Genomic DNA, 26,832 nt, shown 5'->3' on the forward strand with positions numbered 1-26,832 from the left:
TCCTCAGTGTACAGAGCCCCGCTTGTCCTCAGTGTACAGAGCCCTGCTTGTCTTCAGTGTACAGAGCCCTGCTTGTACTCAGTGTACAGAGCCCTGCTTGTCCTCAGTGTACAGAGCCCTGCTTGTCTTCAGTGTACAGAGCCCTGCTCGTCCTCAGTGTACAGAGCCCTGCTTGTCCTCAGTGTACAGAGCCCTGCTTGTCCTCATTGCACAGAACCCTGCTTGTCCACCATCACTTCCTGTATTTGGACTCCTTACAGAAACACACAGGTAATAGCTGCAGGGACAAAAATATACACATTTTTTAACCAATGTATATTACAAATATTCATATAATGGTATTATCTACATTATATAAAAAGTTTTTGTTCACGACAGGTACACTTTAAGACAATCAATCACCATGTGTTAAGTTACAAAAAATGTGTTAATTACAAAAAAAGAACAAACAACATGTTTTGTTATAACACAAAATATATTGGGAAAAGGGAACAAAACCCACTTGGCACTTATTGAGCAGCTACTCTGCTTGATTGACACCCTGAGTCCTGGGCTTTGCATGAAGGATGGAAAGAAGGAAAAGTACATATTCAACAGCATGGGAGCAAAATTCATCTAAGTATCTAAAATAGACATCTAATGGGAACTCAAAACATGTTCCATCTCCTTATAAAAATCTTCCAAATAGTGTGGATTCTATTGTTAAGCATCTGTTTAAAAAGAGGCTTTAACAAGCAGAACAAGGGGTCCTCCAGAACATTGAGAAGAAGTCGCCCTCTTCCTGTCTGTACATAATGGTGCAGCATCTGACTTAACTACAGAACGTGATGCTGCCGCCACCTTGTGCAGGAACTTACACACAAACCGGATACAGAGACGTGCCTCCTAAGGAGTTAACCAAACAACTGCTCCTGAACAAACAGGTGACAACCAAAGCTCCTATATACACAATGGGGGAGATTTATCAAAACCTGTCCAGAGGAAAAGATGCCCAGTTGCCCATAGCAACCAATCAGATCGCTTCTTTAATTTTTAAAAAGTCCTCTGCAAAATGAAAGAAGCGATCTGATTGGTTGCTATGGGCAACTTTTCCTCTGCACAGGTTTTGATAAATCTCCCCCCAATGTTGGCCGCTATAGAATAAACTGTAGCCCCTGACTCTGCATGACACAAGCATCTATATACTAATGGTAATGAACATATCTCTATGTAACATGTGAATCGTGACAGATATTGAACCCATGTTATTACAAACACTTTGGGGGAGATTTATCATTGTTGTCTTTTGAAAGTGAGCCTTAGTCTTTGGTTTTGCTTATGTGCGACAAATTTATCAAAAAACAATAAATAAATCATTTCATGTCCTCCTCTCCTCTTCGACTTTTCTGCACTTCATGAATTCGCAATGACTACAAAGTAAAAATTATAAGTTACTTAACCCCTTAAGGACGCAGAGCGTACCTGTACGCCCTGAGTCCGCTCCCTTTCTATAACGCAGGACCATGGCGTGGCCCCGCATCACACGGCAGGGACCCATGGCTAACAGCGCGCGGCACTGAAAGTAAACTGCTCCCGGCTAGCTCAGTTGGCTGTTCGGGACTGCTGCAACGAAATCACAGACACAACGAGGGTCCTTGTGGCAGACACAACGAGGGTCCTTACCTTCTTCCTGCGTCGCCGAATGACTGCTCAGTGCCTGAGATCCAGGCATGAGCAGTCAAGCGGCAGAATCATCGATCAATGTTATCCTATGGGATAACAATGATCAATGTAAAAGATCAGTTAGTGCAGTATTATAGCCACTAGAGGAGGCTATAACACTGCAAAAAAAAAGTGAAAAAAAAGTTAGTAAAGATCATTTAACACCTTCCCTAATAAAAGTTTGAATCACTTTTCCCATTTAAAAAACAAAAACAGTGTTAATAAAAATAAAAATATGTGGTATCGCCGCATGTGGAAATGTATGTAATTATAAAAATATATATCGTTAATTAAACCTCACAGTCAATGGCGTACGCGCAAAAGAATTCCAAAGTCAAAAAATAGCGTATTTTTGGTCACTTTTTATATCATGAAAAAATTTATAAAAAGCGATCAAAAAGTCAGATCAATACAAAAATGGTACCACTGAAAACTTCAAATCAATGCGCAAAAAATGAGCCCTCATACCGCCTCGTACATGGAAAAATAAAAAAGTTATAGGGGTCAGAAGATTTTAAACTTATACATTTTCCTGCATGTAGTTATGATTTTTCCAGAAGTACGACAAAATCAAACCTATATAAGTAGGGGATCATTTTAATCGTATGGACCTACAGAATAAAGAGGTATCACTTTTACCGAAAAAAATGTCCTGCGTACAAACGGAAGCCCCCAAAAGTTACAAAGTTACAAAATTGATTTTTCTTCTTCAATTTTGTTGCACAATGATTTTTTTTTCAGTTGCACCGTAGATTTTTGGATAAAATGACTGATGTCATTACAATGTAGAATTGGTGGCGCAAAACATAAGCCATCATGTGGATTTTTAGGTGGGTACATAAGGGTACATTTACATGAGTGTATGTTTACTGCAGATTTTGCTGCCCATTGACTTCAATGGGTAGCAAAATCTGCTACAGCAAGTCTACAGCAGATCTGCAGCAAAAATACGCACATGTGAACTCTAAGGGTAGGGTCTAATGTGACGTATTTTGCTGTATATTTTCGGCTGCTAATTTTGCTACCCATTTACTTTAATGAGTAGGAAAATACGGTACATGTGACCCTACCCTAAAAACACAATCTTACTGATTATCCTGAAAAGAGTTAAAGGGGTACTCCGGTGGAAAACATTTTATTTTATTTTTTTTAAATCAACTGGTGCCAGACAGTTCAACAGATTTGTAAATAACTTCTATTAAAAAAATCTTAATCCTTCCAATACTTATTAGATGCTGAATACTACAGAGGAAATTATTTTCTTTTTGGAACACAGAGCTCTCTGCTGACATCTCTGTCCATTTTAAGAACTGTCCAGAGTAGGAGAAATCCCCATAGCAAACATATGCTGCTCTGGACAGTTCCTAAAATGGACAGAGATGTCAGCAGAGAGCACTGTGCTCGTGATGTCCACAGAGAGCACTGTGTTCCAAAAAGAAAATAATTTCCTATGTAGTATTCAGCAGCTAATAAGTACTAGAAGGATTAAGATTTTTTAATAGAAGTAATTTACAAATCTGAAAACCCTAATTTAACTTTCTGGCACCAGTTGATTTAGAAAAAAAAAGTTTTCCACCGGAGTACCCCTTTAAACATATGAATGTCCTCAGTAGATGTTCTAGTTGAGAGAAGTGATGTCCTCAATACTTGCTGTGGTTGTGAGAAGTGATATTCCTGGTAGATCTTCTAGCTGGGGGAAGTAAAGTCCTCCTTATAAGTTCTTGTTGGGAGAACTGATGTTCACTTGTATACAAAAATGGTCTTGGTTGTGATTTTTACTGTATTTCTGTAAAGTCCATGACATTTTGAAAGAACCATTGATATTCCTCATGGGTGATGGGTTAGTATAGCTGAGTATAATAGTTCCTCTCTGTGTTCTTATAATTAGAATAACGTTTTACTAGCAATTAACTTTTGTATAAGTTCATCCTTATGAAGAACATCATTTGACCTTAAAGGGGTACTCCGGTGCTCAGCGTTTGGAACAAACTGTTCCGAAAGCTGGAGTCAGCGCCGGGGGCTCGTGACATCATAGCTCCGCCCCTAGTGATGTCACACCCCCTTAATGCAAGTCTATGGGAGGGGGCGTGACGGCTGTCACACCCCCTCCCATAGACTTGCATCGAGGGGCGGGGCTATGATGTCACAAGCTCCTGGTGCCGACTCCAGCTTTCGGAACAGTTTGTTCCAAACACTGAGCAGCGGAGTACCCCTTTAAACTATTCACTTGGACTTTTGGACACTACTTAATCTTTATGTTTTCTTTTTTTTAATCAGATCTTTTTATTAAATTTTTGCATTTATAAAACATAAAAAAACACTCTCCCAGAAACCCATCAGATAACAGAGAAGAAGCCCCTTAGGAACTGTCCAAGCCCAATCTTTAAGCACGCACCCAGAGGCCCCATACCAACTGGAACTTACGCAAAGCTTTTCACTTCTCATAAATACCCTTCTTCAATTGGACAATGAGTGAGCAGTTAGATAATATATAGCAGGAGGACTGGCTCTAATCCAATACTGAGCTATGAGTTTTCTGGCTTGATATAAGAAATGCAAAATACCCAGTTTAAACCTGGATGGCTCTGTCCCACATTTTAAAAGACCTAACAAACATGGTTTAGGCTCCAATGGTAAGATAATTCCATATACTGCGTCAATAAGGAATTTAACTAGTGCAATCCCACACAATGTGAAATAGGTGGGCCTCGGACTGGCCACACTGTGGGCAGGTGGAATCAGGTCGGAGACCAAGCCTATGTAGGAGCACTTGAGTTGTGACATCTTTATGTTTTCAACTACAGTGATCCCTCAACTTACAATGGCCTCAACATACAATAGTTTCAACATAAAATGGTCTTTTCTGGACCATTGTAACTTGAAACCAGACTCAACATACAATGTACAGACAGTCCAGATCTGTGAAATGTGTCAATGGCTGAAAGATCTGACCAATTAGAATGGGCATTCACTGGTAAACGCCTGTATTACTGAAGCGTATGCACTGAATTCCTATCTAGAAGCGCCTACCTACAGTACAGGGAGGCATTACATGTTCTGCACTCTTTATCTGTGTCAGGGTTAGCTGCTCCTTTGGACACCAGATGATGGCAGCTCCTTTACTTTTTTAGGACACTGTTTACTGTACAGGACCCTGAAGAAGCTCCTGTCTTCTACATAGACAGTGATCACAGCTCCCAGCGGATCTTTCTTACTTTTATATGTAAGGACTTGTTTTATCTCTATTAGTCATCTACTTATTTTTGTTTAATCCTAATTTTCTCCAGAACCAATCACCAGGTTTCCATAGAGCTCTGGTCTCAACACACAATGGTTTCACCATACAATGGTCATCCTGGAACCAATTAATATTGTAACTTGAGGGATCACTGTCATTTTCATTTAGCATTATGATGTGCAATATACAGGACAAATAGTGTGACCTTAGGCACATAAACAAGACAACGCAGAAGTGGTTTTTGGAGAAGTCTGTGGAAGTGTTCAACCAAAGCTAAGAGCAGAACTCAATCAAACATCTCTGAAGAGACCAGAAAAAGGTTAAACATCAACACAAGACGGTGCTAGAGAGGATCTGCCAAAAAGGTGCAGAAAATCTCCCAATACAGGTGTGATAAGCTTGTAAGGGTACATTCACACGTACGCAGATTTGAAGATTTCCAGTCAAAATCTGATCAATGGGCTATCTTCATGATTGGCCTTCAATATCTGTTAGGTGACTGACATCTTGCCCCCTACTTATCAGCTGTAGATATAAACATAGTGTATTAAGCCGGAAGAAGACTTGACACTAATTGCAGCAAAAGATCCTTCCACGAAGCACTAAGTGCGTTTCCCTGTTGCCTCCCAGCTCCCAGCTACTGTTAAGCTGCTGACAAAGAAACAAAGTGCCACCTGGAGGTGGATAAGAGAAGTGAAGGAAAGAAATCAATTACATTTTGTTATTTTATAAGTATTATTATTGCCTACTTGCTACATTTTATTCACGTTTTAACTTTAACCCTTTCAGGACTCAGCGTTTTTCCACTTTCGTTTTTTCTTCTTCACCTTCTAAAAATCATATGGCTTTCAGTTTTCCACCTACAGACCTATATGAGGGCTTGTTTTATGTGCTACCAATTTTACTTTTTATAATGACAATGAAAATCTATGGCAAAACATATTATTATTATTTGTGGGACAAAAAAAAAACAAAAAAAACGCCATTTAGTAATTTTTAGCAGCTTCCGTTTCTATGCAGTGCACTTTTCAGTGAAAACCTTATATTTATTCTGTGGGTCCATACGGTTACAAGGATACTTAATTTATGTAGGTTTTATTTTATCATACTACTTAAAAAAATGACAACTACATGCAACAAAATTTGTATGTTTAAAATTGTCATTTTCTGAACCCTATAATGTTTTCATTTTTCCGTATATGGGGGCTAATTTTTTGTGCCGTGGTCTGTAGTTTTTATCGGTAACATTTTTGTCTTGATGGGACTGTTAAGGATGCAAGGCATACCTGTACGCCCTGCGCCCATTCCCATGCTATGACGCAGAGTCACAAGCTAACCCCGCGTCATAGAGGGTCGGTCCCAAAGGCTATCAATGGCCGGAACCCGTGGCTAATACCGGACATCACTGTAAGGGCTGTGATATTATACTTTAGTTGACTTCTTGATCTATATTCTGCTTTTTTGCTGTTACATAAAACCGGACATCACCAATCGCGGTGATGTCCGGTATTAACCCCTTAGACGTGGCGATCAAAGTTGATCGCCGCGTCTAAAATGGGAAAAAAATTGCTTCCCGGCAGCTCAGAGGAGTTGATTGGGATCACAGCGGTAAAGCCGCGGTGTCCTGATCAGCTGAGAGGATGCGAGGAGGGTCCCTCCCTTCCTCCTCAGCGTCCGATCATCGCTCTATTGCTCCATGCCTGACTGAGATCCAGGCTGGAGCAGCAGAGCACCGATAACACTGATCAATGCTAGGCCATGGCACAGCAATGAACAGTGTATGCAATCACAAGATTGCATGTTATTAGAGCTGCAACGATTAATCGATAAAATTGATTAAATTCAATAACAGGATTCGTTGTGGGCGAATTTCGTTATCGAATAATCGTCCGATTTGTTGTCCGCAGCCAGGAGGCTGCTGCGGTCAGGCACGAGTCCCGAAAATCCCGCAGCAGCCTCAGTGACAGTGAGTCACTGTGGAAATTGTATCGCCTGACACCCGGGACATGCAGTTCCGGGCGCCGAGCAGGTGCATTCTTCAGGCATTTAGCCAAATGCCTGTGGAGTTCACAGGGTAATCGGGTTTGCCCTGTAACTAAACTCCTATAGGCTGCAGCTATGCGCTGCAGCCTATAGCGAGCCGCGCAGGACGACAGCGTCCCGGCGTAGGTGCGTGCGATGATGTCACTCATCGCGCGAACCTCCATCCAGACCGAGGATGCGGTCCAGTACCAACAATGACCGCAGAGTCCCTGAGCCTGCTGGAGCGCACCTGGGGGCGGAGTACAGGTAGCAGGGAATCAGAAAGGAGGGGAGGTTTGCTAATAATGTGGTACAGGAGAGGGGAGGGGGTTGGGCTGATATCATATCATTACACGGGGGGCATCAGAGGAGGGGTATAATGACACAGGGCATCAGGAGGGGGCATCAGAGGTGGGGGACTATAATAACACAGGGTGCATCGGAGGGGGTAAATATAATGACACAGGGCATCAGAGGGGGGGGATATAATGAAAGAGGGGGAAAGAGGGCGCATCAGAGGTGGGGGGAATAGATTGACACAGGGATCATTAGAGGGGGTATGACACAGGGCATCAGAGGGGGGGGGATATAATGAAAGAGGGGGAAAGAGGGGGCATCAGAAGGGGTGAATATAATGATACAGGAGTCATTAGAGGGGGGAGGGGGTATAATGGCACAGGGAGCATGAGAGGGTGGGGGGATATTGTGGCACAGGGGGCATCTGAGGGGGGTAATATAATGGACCTACTTAATAAAGTGCGTGCAGTGCACACCGCTTTACCCATGGTAGTATGTGCAGAGCATTGCATCCTAGTGTTTGTAGTACTACAGACATGTGTCGGGTGCAATGCTCTACATAGGAGTGCTATATAAAAATTAAAAAAAACATTTTAATTAAATAAACCACTCCACCAATAAAAATTAGTCCCCCCTTTTCCTATTGCTATACAAAAAAAGTAAAAAATAAAAAATTTTTACATATCTGATACTGCCACATGGCTAACTGTCTGAACTATTAAAATTAAAGGTTAGTGAATCATTAACATTTTATTTTAATAGTTACCAATGCGGTAACCAATGCGGTAATATCAAATTTACGCTGGTTTCTGTACAAGATCATTAATATGTACATATGAAGGAAGTTGATTGAATGAGATGATCTCATTGTATGAAGAGATGAGAGTATGGGCACCTGTACACTGCTTATCTCTCAATTCACCCTTCCCTTTTAGATATATCTCCCAGTTCACTTATCTCTTATCAGATGAGGAGACAAGAGAATCGGTTTTATAACATGGAAAACATTTTATGACTTATTTAAGTGCACACAGCAATAAACTTCTCTGCTGAAGGCCAAGTGGCAGACGCATTGGATAAGAAGTGGGCGTAAGTTGAGGATGGTTCAATCTATGGATAACATCTGTCAGGAAAAGTACAAAGAAGTACGAAAATGAATTCACCCAAAGTGCCAAACTTGTGCACGACCTTCGGTTCGGTCTTCCTTCAGTCGCTAAGAGGCATGCCGATTCTGGAGTCAATCCACTAAAGGAGGAGGTACAACTGAGCAATAGACGAACACTATGATGTTTCGGAGGTCACGCCTCCTTTCTCAAGTATATAGCCAAGCTATAGACATCACTATCCAAACTACAGAAGGTGCTGGTCAAGAAAGGCCACGCCACAGAAGTAACTTGTCAAGCTACAAGGGGCATTGGCTAAGCTACATTGGGTACTAGTAAGGCTACAGAGGACACAGACTAAGCTACAGAGGATATGGACTAAAGTAAAGGGGGCTCTGGCACATTGCTGTTCTTGAATAGTCTTGATTCTCACATGGACAAATGAATCAATCCTTTGTCAGTAGTTCATAAAAGTGCTGGCTTATGTTATTCAACAATTCAATAAGTCCTGTTAATATACAGTGCAACCTGTTTAAGACCAACCACAACTGTATTGAAAATTGGTATTTTATGGTGGTGGTGATGGCCAGTATGCCAGTACTATATAATAGAACTGAAAATATATTATATAAAATGTGCTCTAAAGAGGCGGTCTTCAAGAAAGGTTTTACTGTATGGCCCCATTAACAGGGCCAGCTCTACCGTAAGGCAGCTGCCTTAGGGTGGGGGCAAAAAATCTGAACCCCAGCCACTGACTGAGTGGCGACACATACCATGTACCTGGCCCCACTCAGAACTGTACTGGAGCAGGGGACATGAATTCCTGCCACAGTACTGTACGCAGCATGGGTGGATCTCCTCCTCCCCTGCATGTTATGTGATGACGTCATCAAGATATTGGACTCTGTATTGTGGTTATCATTTAGTATGATGGTATTGGTCAATGCAGTAGTGGTGTGCGGTGATGTATGTACACTATATACATCACCATTCTTGGCCGGGGAGATGCACAATATTCAGCCTTGCCCCAGATGCTTCCAACCAACGATACGCCAGTGATTGGAGGGGGGGGGGGGCACCAAAATGCACTTCTGTCTGTGAGTACAAGAATCCTTGCCTGTTAAACTCAATAACCACAGCTCACAAGGATGCAGGAGAACTCTCCTGCCATATAATCTCAATATGAAAATACCTTCAAATGGCTGGACAGTCGCAACATATTATGCCCCTGACATAAAGGAATATTTGCACCACGAATCTTCAGTCAACAAATCTGCAGCAGCAGCTGTAAGATGTCAAAGCATGTAAGACTGATACACAATCTGTTTATGTACCTGGTGTATGGTTTAGGATAGCTAAACGTTAACCATCAACAAGAATATATACTTCGCACATGTTTGAAGCGTCCTTGACCACAAATGATACTGAACATGCTGTACTATATAACACATCATATATAACATCACCAGGAATAAAGAATTCAAGATAACAGCATGCTGTAAAACCTAGGTAAGGTATTAACAATTGAGCTGACATAGAAAAGCTGGGAAGAGGGTTATGTTGGCAAGCCATGTCCTATGGCTAGGCTGGCCGCAACATACAATGAAAAGCAAAGCAGGAACAGTCATCAGGGACAATCGGTGAACATGGGGGGAAGACGAAGGCAGCACTGGACCTGGGACAGATATGTAGGTGACACATTTGCTGCAGTAAAAAAAATTAAATGTTGAGGAAACAATGTAACTGTCCCATCATCCTCTGCACACAGTCACAGTAGGACTGTTCCTTGTGACTACTACCCTTTCCAGTAGTCACAACAGGGTCTGGGTCACCATAGCAGATTTTCTAGTTGCTATGACAACAGGGTTGGGTCCAGCCATGGTGTATGGCCTATCTTAAGAACACCCAGCCCTATCAGTGTGATTTTATCATCTTTGAAACACACACCTACCTTTCTTTCTTTTTAATGTTTTTTTAATTAAAAATTTGTGAAAGAAAAAAATTCAACATCAAGTGAGAAACGGAACAAACATTACATAGCAAATAGTATTTTCACAATGAGTTCACATAAATATATGAGCATAGGTAGAAAGGGATTGGTGAGCTTTTGTGTGCCTCTGGGTGGTTTGAAGAATTTAGTGCAGTGTAAAGGAACTGCCAAAAAATGCCTGAAATGTATTGGCTTTATTATTATTACTGTTGAACACCAAAAAAATTATAGTAATTTAAAAATAGCTTAAAAATAAAACACCATGGAAAGACACAAAGGTTATTTTAACAATTCAAACAAGAAAACCTTTTATAACTTAGAAACATTTACTGAAAATAAAAAGCAAAACTGAGTCGGGTCTTTACATGGAGAGCAGCCTGGTCTCAATTGGGATAGGTCAGAAATAAAATCCACTCCCAGACACCCCAATCCTAAACATATTCACACTGCTCAATGCTCACGTCCTGTTTCTTAAGCTGACTTTAAACATTAGATTAAAGTTGGTCCAAACCTGATGATTTTCGCTAGACCATTCATCCTTCTAATGAATAAGGGGGCCTCACGATTCCCCCCTGGATTTCAACTGTCCAATCCTTTTGTTCTAATGGAGACTAGCTAACATTAGAGGTGTTTGTAGGAGTAAGAGTTTTCTGGTGACCCAGAGGGGTCCGCAGGGGACAGAAGGGTCTGCATGGAACAAAGTAGTATTAAGGGACTGAGGTGAATAGAGCAAACAAAGAAGTCTGGGGGGAAAGTAACAGAGGGATCTGGAGGGTATATATGAGTCAAGAATGGACTCAAAGGGCTGGAGGGGACAGAGAGGTTTGGAGGAACTGAGTAGTCTGGAGATGGACTAAGGAGTCTTGAGGGGTCAGAGGGTCTGGAAAAACCAAAGGGTCTAGAGGGGACAGAGGAGTCTGGAGGAACAGAATTGTCTGGAAGGGGCAGTAGAGTCTTGAGGGGACAGAAAGGTTTGGCAGCAGTTTTCTTTACTCTCCCCATTCAGAATACATAAACCAGGCCAAGCTGAGCATGACAATTGGGGGATTGGGAGATATAGCTTTCAGCTGATTGAAATGTATGGTCAGCTTTTCTCAGTCTAGAGCATATAAAGAAATAGACAGGAGTGGGGCTGGAACATCCCACAAGTCAAAACCCCTACTACATTGTTACCAAATAATGTAGTATGAACTACATAATCTTCATAGAACACAACCAGAAGAGAAGGGTGCTGGAGCAATCTTTACTTCTTTTACCCAGGAAGGTCACAACCGCTATTTTTACCCACAACTGGAGATTCAAGGTCTCTCAGCGTCTCCTCACCTGTATTAGAGCACATGTGTGATTTTCTGCCAGGTTCACACACAGGGCTATTAACCTGAGAATCTGATGACAAGTCACTGCTCTTGCACAGTAAACTGTATTTATCAAGTCCTACGTATTACAGTTTTATTTATTTTTTCAGTTATTCTTAAAATCTCAATAAGACTACCACAGTTGTGTATATATTACCACCAGTTCAGTTGCCAATACAAGAGTTAGGGCAAAAAAAATGCGTAAAAAATGGCTATGAGGTGTTATATTTTACTGCTAACAAAGTTGGCCTTTATGAATACATTCGCCATATTGAGAGTCTTGCTCACACATGGACCTGTACCTGATGGCAGACGTCATCTGACGACTCCTGCAGATATCATTACACACATTGGGGGAGATTTATCAAAACCTGTCATGAGGATAAGTTGCTGAGTTGCCCATAGCAACCAATCAGATCACTTCTTTCCTTTTTAACAAGGTCTCTGCAAAATGAAAGAAGCGATCTGATTGGTTGCTATGGGCAACTCAGCAACTTTCCCTTTGCACAGGTTTTGATAAATTTCCCCCATTGCCTCTAGTCCTTACAAGGGTCACTCATGAAGCCAGTACAGGACTAATGACCAGAGATGAAGACCCTTAAAGGGGTACTCCACTGGAAAAAAAAATTTGGGTGCCAGAAAGTTAAACAGATTTGTAAATTACTTCTATTTAAAAATATATATGTTTTCCAGTGGAGTACCCCTTTAAATGGAACAGTAGAAATCCCCAGTTGTTTTTTAATTATCTCCCAAGATCCAGGTCATTTCCATGTTGTAGTTTTTTGTAACTAATAGTTTATGTCTAACAATCTTTTATGTATATTTGTGGTGCTGTGTGACATTTGTTATAGTGTTCTGGAATCAACATGTACATGGATACAGGGAATACTAAACCTTTGTTGTATTAGATTCTGATGAATGAATCTTGTCTTTAGTCACAAAGTTAAAGAAGCCCTCCGGGTTTTATTTTTGTGTATATCATGCACACCCACCATCACTAGTCCGACATCATTTGATCATGTGATCACAAGTCTGACTCCCAGTACCAAATCTCCCAGTACCAAATGGTTCCAACAGGTGGTTCGACTTTGTGTGGACTACATGATGACATCATCCCCTACTAAATCCCTCCTACTATCTCCAAGACCCCTCCCCTCCTTACTCAATCTGCTATCTCTATTGAATCCGTATATAATAGTAGTAACAGTGGTAGTGAAGTCAATAGGTAGCAAAATCGGCTACAGAGAATATGCAGCAGGTCCTGTACGTGTCAACCTACCCTAAAGGGAAACTGACAGATGGATCAACCCTACTAACATGTATATATATAAGTGGTCAGTGTGGTTGATCCTGAATAATGTATTCTTTACACCAATTTGTTAATCTGTTCCTAAGATGAACATTCATGCGATATGCAAATGAACTTTTAACTGCACTGTAGGTGGGTTTGAAGACTATCTGCAACTCTGACGCCATCACTGGGTTTGGTTCACACTGCCCGCTCATCATGGAAACATGGGAGAGAGAATATAGATGGGCGGGGCACCGCATACGGGACCTCGGGGACAGCTTCTAAGGTGCAGATAGTCTGCAGACCCACCTCCAGTGCATTTAAAGATTAATTTGCATATATCATGATTGTGCTATATCTCAAAAAACGGTTGAAGGGATTGGGGTAAGGAATACATAATTTTACTCAGAATTAACCCCACTAATACCCTGTATATTCAGGTAAGTGGGGTTGATCCATCCATAAGTTTCTCTTTACAATTAATCTAGAGTAAAGTGTTATTTCTCAACATAGTATGTGAGTGCACAGCATTGGAACATATGGCGATTTCGTTATAATTAATCTGGGCCACTGACTGTTGGGGTAAAACCCTCTCTTTTGCGGGATCTTGTTGAAGATGTATTGTTTTCTGCTTCTAGCTATTCTGCACAGTATTAGATCTATAAACAAATATGTAAACAAAAGCGAGAACGATGTTGGTAAAGGTGTGCAAATCAAATGTACAGTCCTTACCTTTTTAGAAGTTCCTGATATGAAACATGTAAATGGGTAAAAATAATAAAAACGAGACATGGGACAGGAAAATAAGGAAAAACTATTCCCTCAGACGGGTGAGGCTCGGTAGCGTGACCTCTGTTATCTTCTACCTGTTGCTTGGACTGCGATTAGAAGGTGGGGTGACAGCAACGCTGTGGATTCTTGTTATCAATACCAAATGGGCTCATCCCATTCTCGGAGACTTGCTAGGGGCCGAGCAGGGGCATGAAGGGGTTAAGCAGTTTATAAGTAACTTGCTCACAAAGGGAAAACGGAGTCAGCGGTGAAAGCAACTCCGATTGGTATAGACTGAGCTCCCACACCACATCCACCATGAGGTCCTGCGTTCTGCTGTGTGTCCTTCTACTCTGGCTTCCCGGAGTGAACTCAAAAAATATAGAGGTCAGTATCACTCAAGATATCAATCTATAAACAGGGAAGGAGCCAAGTGCTTTATGCAACCAAATATAGTAAAATTCAATGTATGGCTAGTAGGGCCACAGAGATTCAGCTGGGTGGCTGGGCTTCACGAATGATGACCTGTAAGAGCGCAAATTACTGAAGAATAGTCAAGCAATATAGTACTGGGGGAATCATAACTACAGGACCGTATCATATACAATTATTCCTGTAAATTAATAATACTCCTGTAGATTAATTATAATACATTATATGTGCAGAAACAGTGTTATTCCTATACAGAGTTAGTGTTATTCCTATATAAAGGATCAGTATAACTACAGGATTTCTTCATATAGAGTTATTCCAGTGGGTGGGCTGTATAATAACTAGGGAAGGGTGTTATACAGACTTCTTATGGACAGAATAAATAATACGTAGAGGAATACATCATTCAGAGTTATTTCTCTAGACAGGATACGTAGACTGGGGAGGACTTCTGACAAGTTTATTCCTAGACACATAATGGCTAAAAAATCATATGATGTAATCTCTTGCGGGAAGGATGCATAATAACTATGAGGTAAAGTCATAAAGAGTTATTCCTATAAATGGGATGTGTAAAATAAATAAAGGAAGTGGTCATACAAAGTTATTGCTATAGATGGGATATGTAATAACTAGAAGAAGGCATCATACAGAGTTATTTCTATAGAAGAGATGCATAATAACTAGAGGAGAATGTTGTACAGTTATTCCTATAGTATTACAAGATCTGTAATAACTAGAGGAAGATGTCATACAAAGTTATTCCTATAGACGGGATGTGTTATAACAAGAGGAGAATGTAATACAAAGTTATTCCTATAGATGGGATGTGTTATAACAGAAGGAGAATGTCATACAAAGTTATTCCTATAGATGGGATGTGTTATAACAAGAGGAGAATGTAATACAAAGTTATTCCTATAGACGGGATGTGTTATAACAAGAGGAGAATGTAATACAAAGTTATTCCTATAGACGGGATGTGTTATAACAGGAGGAGAATGTCATACAAAGTAATTCTTATAGATGGGATGTGTTATAACAGGAGGAGAATGTAATACAAAGTTATTCCTATAGACGGGATGTGTTATAACAAGAGGAGAATGTAATACAAAGTTATTCCTATAGACGGGATGTGTTATAACAGGAGGAGAATGTCATACAAAGTTATTCTTATAGATGGGATGTGTTATAACAAGAGGAGAATGTAATACAAAGTTATTCTTATAGATGGGATGTGTTATAACAAGAGGAGAATGTAATACAAAGTTATTCCTATAGATGGGATGTGTTATAACAAGAGAGGAATGTAATACAAAGTAATTCTTATAGATGGGATGTGTTATAACAAGAGGAGAATGTAATACAAAGTTATTCTTATAGATGGGATGTGTTATAACAAGAGGAGAATGTAATACAAAGTTATTCTTATAGAAGGGATGTGTTATAACTAGAGTATAGTGTCTTAAAGGGGTACTCTGCTGCTCAGCGTTTGGAACAAAGTGTTCCGAACGCTGGAGCCGGGAGCTCGTGACGTCATAGCCCCTTCCCCTCGTAACGTCACGCCCCGCCCCCTCAATGCAAGTCTATGGAGGGGGCGTGACAGTCGCCTCATCCCCTCCCATAGACTTGCATTGAGGGGGCGGGTGTGATGTCACAAGGGGGAGGGGCTATGACGTTACGAGCTCCAACGTTTGGAGCAGCGGAGTACCCCTTTAAAGATTCAGTCCTACTGCAGTGGAATATAACTTATGCCCTATTAGAAGGATAGGGGATACGTTATAGATTGCGGGGGTCCGACTGATGGGACCCCCCACGATCTCCTGTACAGTGCAGCAGCAGTCCGCAGGAAGGGGGCGCTCCGTCCCCGCATGACGCGGCAGCCGACACCCCCCCCTCCATATATCACATAGGAGATACATAGAGGGGCGAGACTGACGTGGCTTCCTGCTGGGGACTGCTGCAGCCCCCTACAGGAGATCTTGAGAGGCCCCAGCAGTCGGACCCCCTTCAGATAGGGGATAAATTTTATTCCACTATAGTTCTCCTTTAATATCTAAAGGAGGACATCATGCAGTTAATCTTATAGATAGGATGTGTAATATCTAGAGGTGGCTGTCCAAAGTTACGGTATTTATGTGTAAAATAGAGCAGAATGTGTAATAACTAGAGAAAGGCATCATACAGATGTGTGTACATAAATGTATGTATTACGTAATTTCTATAGATATGATGCATAATATCTAAAGGTGGACATTGTATAAAGTTATTCCTGTAGATAGGATGTGTAAACTAGAGCAGAATGCATAATAACTAGAGAAAGGATTCATGCAGAAGTATTTCTACAGATGTATTCCGTAGTATTTAAAGAATTAACGTCAAGCAGAGTATAGATGGCATGTGTATTAACTAGAGTAGGGTATCATACATAAAGAGAATGTGTACTAAACTTCATATAGCGTTATTCCTTTAAACGAGATGTGTAATAACAGTGTATAGAGTACAGCGATCCCTCAACATACGATGGTAATCTGTTCCAAACGGACCATCGTTTGTTGAAACCATCGTATGTTGAGGGATCCGTGCAATGTAAAGTATAGGACAGTGGTCTACAACCTGCGCACCTCCAGATGTTGCAAAACTACAACACCCAGCATGCCCGGACAGCCATTGGCTGCCCTGGCATGCTTGGTGTTGTAGTTTTGCAACATCTGGAGGTCCGCAGGTTGTAGACCACTGTTAGACGAAGTTGTACTCACCTGTCCCTGCCGCTCTGGACCGTCACCGCTCGTCACCGCTGCCCGGGATGTCGCCGTCCATTGCTGTCGCTGCGTCCCCGACGCTCCGGCAAGGCCTCTGCTTCCCCGGCATCCGCGCTCTCCGTCGCCGCCATCACGTCGCTATGCACGCCGCTCCTATTGGATGACGGGACGGCGTGCGCTGCGACGTGATGACGACAATGGAGAGCGCCGACGATGCAGAGGATCCCAAAGAGGACAGGTGAGTGACCATCACCGGAGTTCACGGGGCACTGTAAACGGCTATCTGGCGGTAGCTGAAGCAGTCTGCGCTGCCGGATAGACGTTTATGCGATGGCCCCGACATACAAAAGCATCGTATGGTGATGCTGCCTTCAACATGCGATGGTCTCTGAGAGTGATCGTATGCTGAAATGATCGTATGTTGGGGCCATCGTAGGTCGAGGGGTCACTGTATGCAGCATACCGAATAATGTATTATATGAGAACATTGCCTTATACACAATACCCAGTGTAACATATAAAGCATTATCTAATTCAGGGGTCAGGTATTACAGTATGATGGACATTTTTTCCTTCTAGGTGGGAAAGTTCACCTTTATGTTGGAGTCGGTGCTGAAGTTGAAGGATTTGCTGCAAGAAGAAATTGAGGACCTGGATCATGCTGCCACTGAAGCCTGTGAGAATCCGAAACTCCCGGAGGAATTCCATGTGGTGTGTGCTGAGATTGACGCTCCAAACATCTTTGTACAACTCAGTACGTATAGTATATGGTCATCAGTGTTTTCTGCATAACATTACATGGGAATTTGGGGATTTGACGTATTATTCAGAAGTTTATAGATCCCCCCCCCCACACTAAGCAAATCCCCATAGTATATCTGATAACCCCTCACATATAATATACAGTAATATAGAGAAATACATCATAATAATAATTATAATATCACATGTATCACTGGATAATATGTAAAAAACCCTCATATATATTATGCAGTAATATAGAGAAAACTTACCTCATAATAATCTAACATGTGCCACTGAAGTATCACATCTATCACATATACCGTAATATACAGTAAAATATGGAAAATTTATAGTATAGTATAACTGGGTAATATTTAATAACCACTCACATATAATATGCAATAAAATATAGAGAATTATCTAATAAAATATCACACGTATCGCAAGGTAATATCTGATAACCCCTCACATATAATATACAATAATGTATGGATAATTACCTGAAAAAATATCACACGCATTACTGAGTAATATCTGATAACCCCTCACATATAATATACAGCAATATAAAGAGAATTACCAAATTAAATGTCACCAGGTAATGTGTGATAACCTTTCACATAAAATATAAAGTAAAATGTAAAGAATTACCTCATAATTATATCACATGTATCACTGGGTAATAACTCACATATAATAAACAATAAAATAAAGAGAATTACATCACAAAATATCACATGTATCACTGGGTAATATTTTATAACCTCTCACATATAATATACAGTAAAATATAAATAATTACCTCATAATAATTATAATATCAAATGCATCACTGAGAAATATCTGATAACCCCTCATATACAATATACAGTATTAATAATATGATAATATGACATGTATCATGTGATGCGATAATATGACATGGGTAATATTTGATCATCCCTCACATATATTATACAGTAATATAAAGATAATATACCTCATAATAATATTATTACATGTACCACTAAGTAATATCTCATAACCTCTCACATAAAATATACAGTAAAATACATTGGTAGTATACAGTAATATAGAGTTAATTGACCTTATAATAATATCATATGCATCACTGGGTAATATCTGATAAACCCTCACATATAATATACAGTAATATAGAGAAAATTACCTCATAATAATATAACATGTATCTCTGGGTAATATCTGATAACTACTCAAATATAATATACAGTAAAATATAAAGAATTACCTCATAATATCAATTGCATCACTGAGTAATATCTGATAACCTCTCATATATAATATACAGTAAAATAGAGATATTTTACCTCATAATAATATCACATGTATCACTGGGTAATATTTGATAACCACTGACATATAATATACGGTAATATATAGATAATCTACCTAATATTTGTATCCCCTGTCTCACTGGGTAATATCTGATAACCCCTCATGTGTAATATACAGTAATATAGAGAGTTTCACCTCATAAAATATCATATGTATCACCGGGTAATATCTGATAACCCCTCATGTGTAATATACAGTACTATATAGATAATTTACCTTATATTTATATCCCGTCTCACTGGGTAATATCTGATAACCCCTCATGTATAATATACAGTACTATATAGATAATTTACCTCATATTTATATCCCGTCTCACCGGGTAATATCTGATAACCCCTCATGTGTAATATACAGTAATATATAGATAATTTACCTCATATTTATATCCCGTCTCACTGGGTAATATCTGATAACCCCTCATGTGTAATATACAATATTATAGAGAAAATTACCTCATATTTATATCCCGTCTCACTGGGTAATATCTGATAACCCCTCATGTGTAATATACAGTAATATATAGATAATTTACCTCATATTTATATCCCGTCTCACCGGGTAATATCTGATAACCCCTCATGTGTAATATACAGTAATATATAGATAATTTACCTCATATTTATATCCCGTCTCACTGGGTAATATCTGATAACCCCTCATGTGTAATATACAATATTATAGAGAAAATTACCTCATATTTATATCCCCTGTGTCACTGGGTAATATCTGATAACCCCTCATGTGTCATATACAGTAATATATAGATAATTTACCTCATATTTATATCCCGTCTCACTGGGTAATATCTGATAACCCCTCATGTGTAATATACAGTAATATATAGATAATTTACCTCATATTTATATCCCGTCTCACTGGGTAATATCTGATAACCCCTCATGTGTAATATACAGTAATATAGAGAATATCACCTCATAAAATATCACATGTATCACTGGGTAATATCTGATAACCTCTCATGTGTAATATACAGTAATATAGAGAAAATTACCTCATAATAATATCACATGTATCACTGGGTAATATCTGATAACCCCTCATGTGTAATATGCAATATTATAGAGAAAATTACCTCATAAAATATCACATGTATCACTGGGTAATATCTGATAACCCCTCATGTGTAATATACAGTAATATATAGATAATTTACCTCATATTTATATCCCGTCTCACTGGGTAATATCTGATAACCCCTCATGTGTAATATACAGTAATATAGAGAAAATCACCTCATAAAATATCACATGTATCACTGGGTAATATCTGATAACCCCTCATGTGTAATATACAGTAATATAGAGAAAATCACCTCATAAAATATCACATGTATCACTGAGTAATATCTGATAACCTCTCACAATAGTATACAGTAATATAGAGATAATTTACCTCATAATCTTCTGTGCAAAGGAATAATTTCTGTCACACTCTGCTGCTCTCCTCATCTCCTTCCTCATCTCTTTCCTCCTCCTTCTCCGCACCTTTCTCCTCCTCTCCTCCCTCCTCCGCACATTTCTCCTCCTCATCTTCTCCCTCCTCCTCCTCGTCTCCTTCCTCCTCCTCCTCAGCGCTACCAGGATCCTCTTTTTTAAACGGTAAGCTCCTCCCCTTCCAGCCCGGTCATGTGATCTACCATTCTACCATTTACGATCGTCTTTTCTGTGGTGCAGGACCTTTGTCATGTGACTATGATGTCACCACAGGTCATGCACATCTTCTAGATCAAATTTTCATGTGATTTGTGTAAATATCTGCAATAATACTCCCAGGGTGTATATATATATATATATATATATATATATATATATATATATATCCCTGTCCCTGTAAAGGAATCTGATATTTATTAACCTTTAAATCTCCAAGATCAGAACATTTAAAGGGAACCTTTCAGCTAAACCAGCAGCCTTAGTTTACGCAGCTGCAGATTAAAGGGGTACTCCAGTGTTTAACAACGTACCCCCTGTCCACATGGTGTGTCTCCAGAGCCCAATCCCATACATTAACAGAAAGTTTAATCAGGATAGTGGGGATTTACAGGCTGTGATGGTTTTGGGACACTAAACCCAAAGCTAGCTGACAAGTTCCCTTTAAACTCTTCCCCCAGAAACTGCCCCTATTACCCCTGACTTCTTTGTGGTCAATGTTTTGTTATGGGGGCAATGATCTGAAGCCACTCCCCTGAGGCTAATATCTGTTGTGGGGAGGGGAGAGCTTGGCGATGTGATGGAGGCCTGTAGTATGTTAATGGGGTTTCTGCCTGACGCTTTTCACGGTAACACACTGGCTGTGTGGGGGAGACATTGTTTATGGGGGCACCCACTTGGAATACCTTCCAACATTGAGAAAACGGGAACAGCAACGCATTTTTTTATTTTTACATTAAAGAGGTTTTCCAGACAAAAAATTAAAACAAACTCCCTATCTACATGATAGGGGATAAGTCTCTGATTGCTGGGGGTCCGACCACTGGGAACCCCTCCCCCAACAATCTCCAGAAGAATCAATATAAAGAGAAAAAACAAAGGTGAGCTCCTAGTGCAGGCGGTTTAAAGGAGATGTCCGGTACGGACTTTTCCTATTCCATCCTGCCCGGGCTGCAAAAAACAGAGAAAACAAACTTTCACTAACCTTCCTACGTTCCCCCGGAGCTCCGCAACAGCTGATCGGTTGGCCGTGCTGTCTACTTCCTACTTCCCTTACCCCGTAATGTCACACGGCGCTTCAGCCTATCACCGGCCGAGGCGGGACATTGCTGCGGCCGGTGATAGGCTAAAGCGCCGTGTGACGTCCCGGGCTAAGAGAAGTAGGAAGTAGACAACATATCAGCTGTTGCGGAGCTCCGGGGGAACTAAAGAAGGTTAGTCAAAGTTCGTTTTCTCTTTTTTTGCAGCCCGGGCAGGATGGAATAGGAATAGTCTGTATTGGACATCTCATTTAAAGGGGTACTCCTGTGGAAAACTTTTTTTTTTTTTTTGGTTTTTTTTAAATCAACTGGTGCCAGAAAGTTGAACAGATTTGTAAATTACTTCTATTAAAAAATCTTAATCCTTCCAGTACTTTTTAGGGTCTGTATACTACAGAGGAAATGCTTATCTTTTTGGATTTCTCTTCTGTCACGACCACAGTGCTCTCTGCTGACCTCTGCTGTCCAATTTAGGAACTGTCCAGAGCAAGAGAGAATCCCCATAGCAAACATATGCTGCTCTGTACAGTTCCTAAAATGGACAGCAGAGGTCAGCAGAGAGCCCTGTGGTCGTGACATTAGAGAAATCCAAAAAGAAAAGCATTTCCTCTGTAGTATACAGACCCTAAAAAGTACTGGAAGGATTAAGATTTTTTTTTAATAGAACTTATTTACAAATCTGTTAAAATTTCTGGCATGAGTTGATTAAAAAAAATGGGAGACTTACCAGATGGTGTTGTGTTCAGGACACAACACCTCAGTAGATGTGTAGACTCGCAGTGGTAATGGATGTCAGCAGCCACAGTGTCCTTTCCAGATGCCACAAGGTCAGCTGGATAAAGTGCAAATAGAGTACGTGGATAAAATCCAATAAAGAAGGACTTCCCAACCAGCGCTCAAGCGCTGGTTGGGAAGTCCTTCTTTATTGGATTTTATCCAAGTACTCGATTTTAAAGGAGTACTCCAGGATAAGAAAACTTATCCCCTATCCTAAGGATAGAGGATAAGTTTCAGATCGCGGGGGGTACGACCGCTGGGACCCCCCGTGATCTCCTGTACGGGGCTCTCGGCTCTTTGCCGAAATAGCTCATTTCGACCACTGCATGATGCGGCGTCCGACACGCCCCCTCAATACTTTTCTATGGCAGAGGCTGCTGATTGCAGCGCTCCGGCTCTCCCATAGAGATGTATTGAGGGGGCGTGTCGGCTGCCGCATCATGCAGTGGTCGGACACAGCCCCTGGCCGCTGGCCCTTAGGATAGGGGATAAGTTTTCTTATCCTGGAGTACTCCTTTAATCTCCAGAAGAAGGCCCTGGCACGAGCCGTCTGCCACTCTATGCATTGTCTATACCTTGGTACAAAACTTGGATATCTCGGGCACTCCTATAGTGCACCTTCTGTCTGCCACTCCATACAGCTGGGACAGTCGGGTCACGTTCTAGAGATCGCAGGGGTCGGACCCCCACAGTCAGACTTGATAACCTCTTTTAGCCACACCTCAAACCCCGCCTAAATCTGGCTTATCTATTGTTAATACCTATTATCTATAAATACCTACAGTACCTACCAATGGCACAAATGAGACACAACTAGAGCTGCAACTAAAAAATATTTTAATAATCGATTAGTTGACCGATTATTTTTTAATTGAATAAAAAAAACATATAGCGGTGCAATCTGCAGTTTTATTGGTACCAATCTGGTGTAGTTTGGACTTTTTTGATCGCTCTTTATTCCATTTTTTGTGGGATGGGATGTGACCCTAAAAATGTTGCCACTCCTTATATTTTGGTCATTTACGTCAGTCAATGAATGACCCCCATCCCTCCTCTCCCGGCGGCTACTACACTAAGTTGACAACTGTGAAGTAAGCAGTGCACACCGGATGCCGGTCACTGTACAATTTTATCTTCCTAATGGGCTGCATAATATACCCCCTGCAGGTACCTATTCCCGTATGTTTCACAGGGTATGAACAAAGTCTAAGGGCGCATTCACATCACGATTTTACCATCCTACTTCTTCTCACGATTTTTTACTTTGAAATCGTACAAATCCGCACGCCAAGTCGTATCCATTGACTTCCATTCATTAACGATAGACAACAAATGCATCAGTTTGGATCCGCATCCGATTCTGCACGATTTAAGATCGGAGGTAAAATCGCGGGTGACCACCATTTTTCATCCAGATTCTAAATCTGATCAAAATCGTGTCTGATTTTTTATTATTATTGATGTCTATGTAAATCGCATGGAATAGCATGACTGTGCGATTCTATCAGATTAATCGCACACAATTTTTTAGTACGCATGCACAGTAGACTTCAATACACATAAACTTAACTTTATTGCCATTGGCATACGTATTAATTTTAAAAACAGGATCAGATTTTTGGATATGATTTTAAAATTGGATAGCAAATAAATTTTCACATACGATTGTATACGATTTCTTGCAATCCGATTTTGTCTGATAATCGGATGGTTAAATCGTGAAGTGAACCTAGCCTAAAGGGGTACTTCGGTAAAAACCTTTTTTTGTTTAAAAATATATCCAGGCTGCTAGCATGAAAAAAAAAAACCTTAAAGGGGTATTCCAGGCAAAACCTTTTTTTATATATATATCAACTGGCTCCGGAAAGTTAAACAGATTTGTAAATTACTTCTATTAAAAAAATCTTAATCCTTCCAATAGTTATTAGCTTCTGAAGTTTTCTGTCTAACTGCTCAATGATGATGTCACGTCCCGGGAGCTGTGCATGATGGGAGAATATCCTCATAGGAACTGCACAGCTCCCGGGACATGAGTCATCAGAGAGCAGTTAGACAGAAAACAACAGCTCAACTTCAGAAGCTAATAACTATTGGAAGGATTAAGATTTTTTAATAGAAGTAATTTACAATTCTGTTTAACTTTCCGGAGCCAGTTGATATATAAAAAAAAGTTTTGGCCTGGATAACCCCTTTAACCTTCCTCCCTTCAGTATTGCCATCCCAGTCTCCGGTGCGATCCTCTTCCTGGTTCTAGTGCCCAGGACCTCACGGCGCAGCCCAGTAAATTGCTGTCCGTAGCGGTGTCCCTCCTCAGTCTGTGATTGTGAGATTTTGTAATGCCCGGACATCAGGAAAGTATCCCATAACAGACTGGGACAGCAATACTGGAGACACTGGGGAGTGTAGGAGGTAAGTAAAGGTTTTTTTTGGGGTTTTTTTTTTATATGCAAGCAGCCTAAGTATATTGTTTTTTGCCGGAGTACTCCTTTAAAGAGGTTGCTTAGCGAAAAGTTGCTTTATGTAAAAGAAATGTGCCCAGGCTGTCCGATAAAAAAAAAAAAGGCAGCATATTGTTTTTTTGGCGAACATTGGATAACTTTAATATCGGGTCATGTGGCAGATCTCCCAGGACGGTGGGACAGTGACCCAAATCCAGGACTGTCCTGCAAGGTTCAGAATGGTAAGGAGGTATGTTGATTTTGGCTGGCATAGTTTATGGTGGCACTCCGGCTGGTGTTTTTGTAGGAGCTCTCACTGGTTGGCGCTGGTTATATCCCACAATCCCTTGAGCTCCCTAGAAATTTTCTAGAAATTTACAAGTAGTGAAAGGTGAAGGCGTCAATGATCTGTCACATGTAACTCCGAACTGATGTTTTCTTATAGTAAACACGGCAATGGACGAATGTGAAATCTGCGCCAACCCTGCCTGTCCGGGCTGTCTGTGACCTCCATTACCCTCTCATCTATAAGGATTTTTATGCACTTGTATTTTTTGTTTTCTTCTTGATTGTGACATGGTGGTGGTCTCATCTGGACTGCGATATGGAAACAGACTCATCAGGACTGTAAGTGATCTCACCACGACTGTGGCATGGAAGTAGTTTCATCTGGACTGTGATGTGTAACCAACCTCATCTGGACTGTGATATGGAACCAACCTCATCTGGACTGTGATATGGAACCAACCTCATCTGGACTGTGATATGAAACCAACCTCATCTGGACTGTGATATGGAACCAACCTCATCTGGACTGTGATATGGAACCAACCTCATCTGGACTAGGACATAGAGGTCACCTCATCTGGACTATGACATAGAGGTCACCTCATCTGGACTAGGACATAGAGGTCACCTAATCTGGACTGTGACATGGAGGTCACCTCATCTGGACTGGGCCATGGAGGTCACCTCATCTGGACTATGACATGGAGGTCACCTCATCTGGACTATGACATAGAGGTCTCCTCATCTGGACTAGGACATAGAGGTCACCTCATCTGGACTAGGACATAGAGGTCCCCTCATCTGGACTAGGACATAGAGGTCACCTCATCTGGACTAGGACATAGAAGTCACCTCATCTGGACTATGACATAGAGGTCACCTCATCTGGACTATGACATAGAGGTCACCTCATCTGGACTATAACATAGAGGTCACCTCATCTGGACTATGACATAGAGGTCACCTCATCTGGACTATGACACAGAGGTCACCTCATCTGGACTATGACATAGAGGTCACCTCATCTGGACTATGACATAGAGGTCACCTCATCTGGACTATGACACAGAGGTCACCTCATCTGGACTATGACATAGAGGTCACCTCCTCTGGACTAGGACATAGAGGTTACCTCATCTGAACTATGATATAGAAGTCACCTCATCTGGACTATGACATAGAGGTCACCTCATCTGGACTATGACATAGAGGTCACCTCATCTGGACTAGGACATAGAGGTCACCTCATCTGGACTATGACACAGAGGTCACCTCATCTGGACTAGGACATGGAGGTCACCTCATCTGGACTGTGGCATCTAAGCATCTCGTCTGGACTGTAATATGAAAGTAACCTAATCTGGACTAGGACATAGAGACAGTCTCATGTGGACTCTGATATGGAAGCCACAACTATATATTTAACCGTATCTACCTCCACATCCCAAACTATATCCTCAGCCACATCTAAAACCAGATCCTTAGCCATATCCATAGCTGTATACACTGCCATATACACAGTGTTATCCATAACGGTGTCCCTGCCCCATATCT

The 26,832-nt window shown here is 40.8% G+C and overlaps 1 protein-coding gene and 1 long non-coding RNA gene across 3 annotated transcripts in view; one reads left to right on the forward strand and one right to left on the reverse strand.

Annotated features, from left to right (window-relative positions):
* LOC130294176 (uncharacterized) overlaps positions 1-20,737 on the reverse strand; it is a 100,785-nt gene extending 80,048 nt beyond the window's left edge. The window contains exons 1-2 of the long non-coding RNA XR_008848417.1: positions 20,601-20,737; positions 20,479-20,570 (exon numbers count right to left, since the gene is read on the reverse strand). This is a non-coding gene — a long non-coding RNA (uncharacterized LOC130294176). The remainder of the gene's footprint in view (positions 1-20,478; positions 20,571-20,600) is intronic.
* Positions 774-26,256, forward strand: LOC130294174 (guanylate cyclase activator 2B-like). 2 transcript variants are annotated; one of them, XM_056543676.1, is made up of 3 exons: positions 774-923; positions 17,542-17,716; positions 25,436-26,256. In XM_056543676.1, exons 1-3 carry the CDS (start codon positions 828-830, stop codon positions 25,495-25,497), a joined length of 333 nt encoding a protein of 110 aa, XP_056399651.1. In that variant the 5' UTR covers positions 774-827; the 3' UTR covers positions 25,498-26,256. The 2 variants fall into 2 exon arrangements, with proteins under 2 accessions (XP_056399651.1, XP_056399650.1); XM_056543675.1 differs by lacking the exon at positions 774-923 and adding an exon at positions 11,354-11,654.
* The last annotated feature ends 576 nt before the right edge of the window (positions 26,257-26,832 follow it).

Source organism: Hyla sarda, chromosome 10, assembly GCF_029499605.1.
Source record: "Hyla sarda isolate aHylSar1 chromosome 10, aHylSar1.hap1, whole genome shotgun sequence".
NCBI classification, from domain to species: Eukaryota; Metazoa; Chordata; class Amphibia; order Anura; family Hylidae; genus Hyla; species Hyla sarda.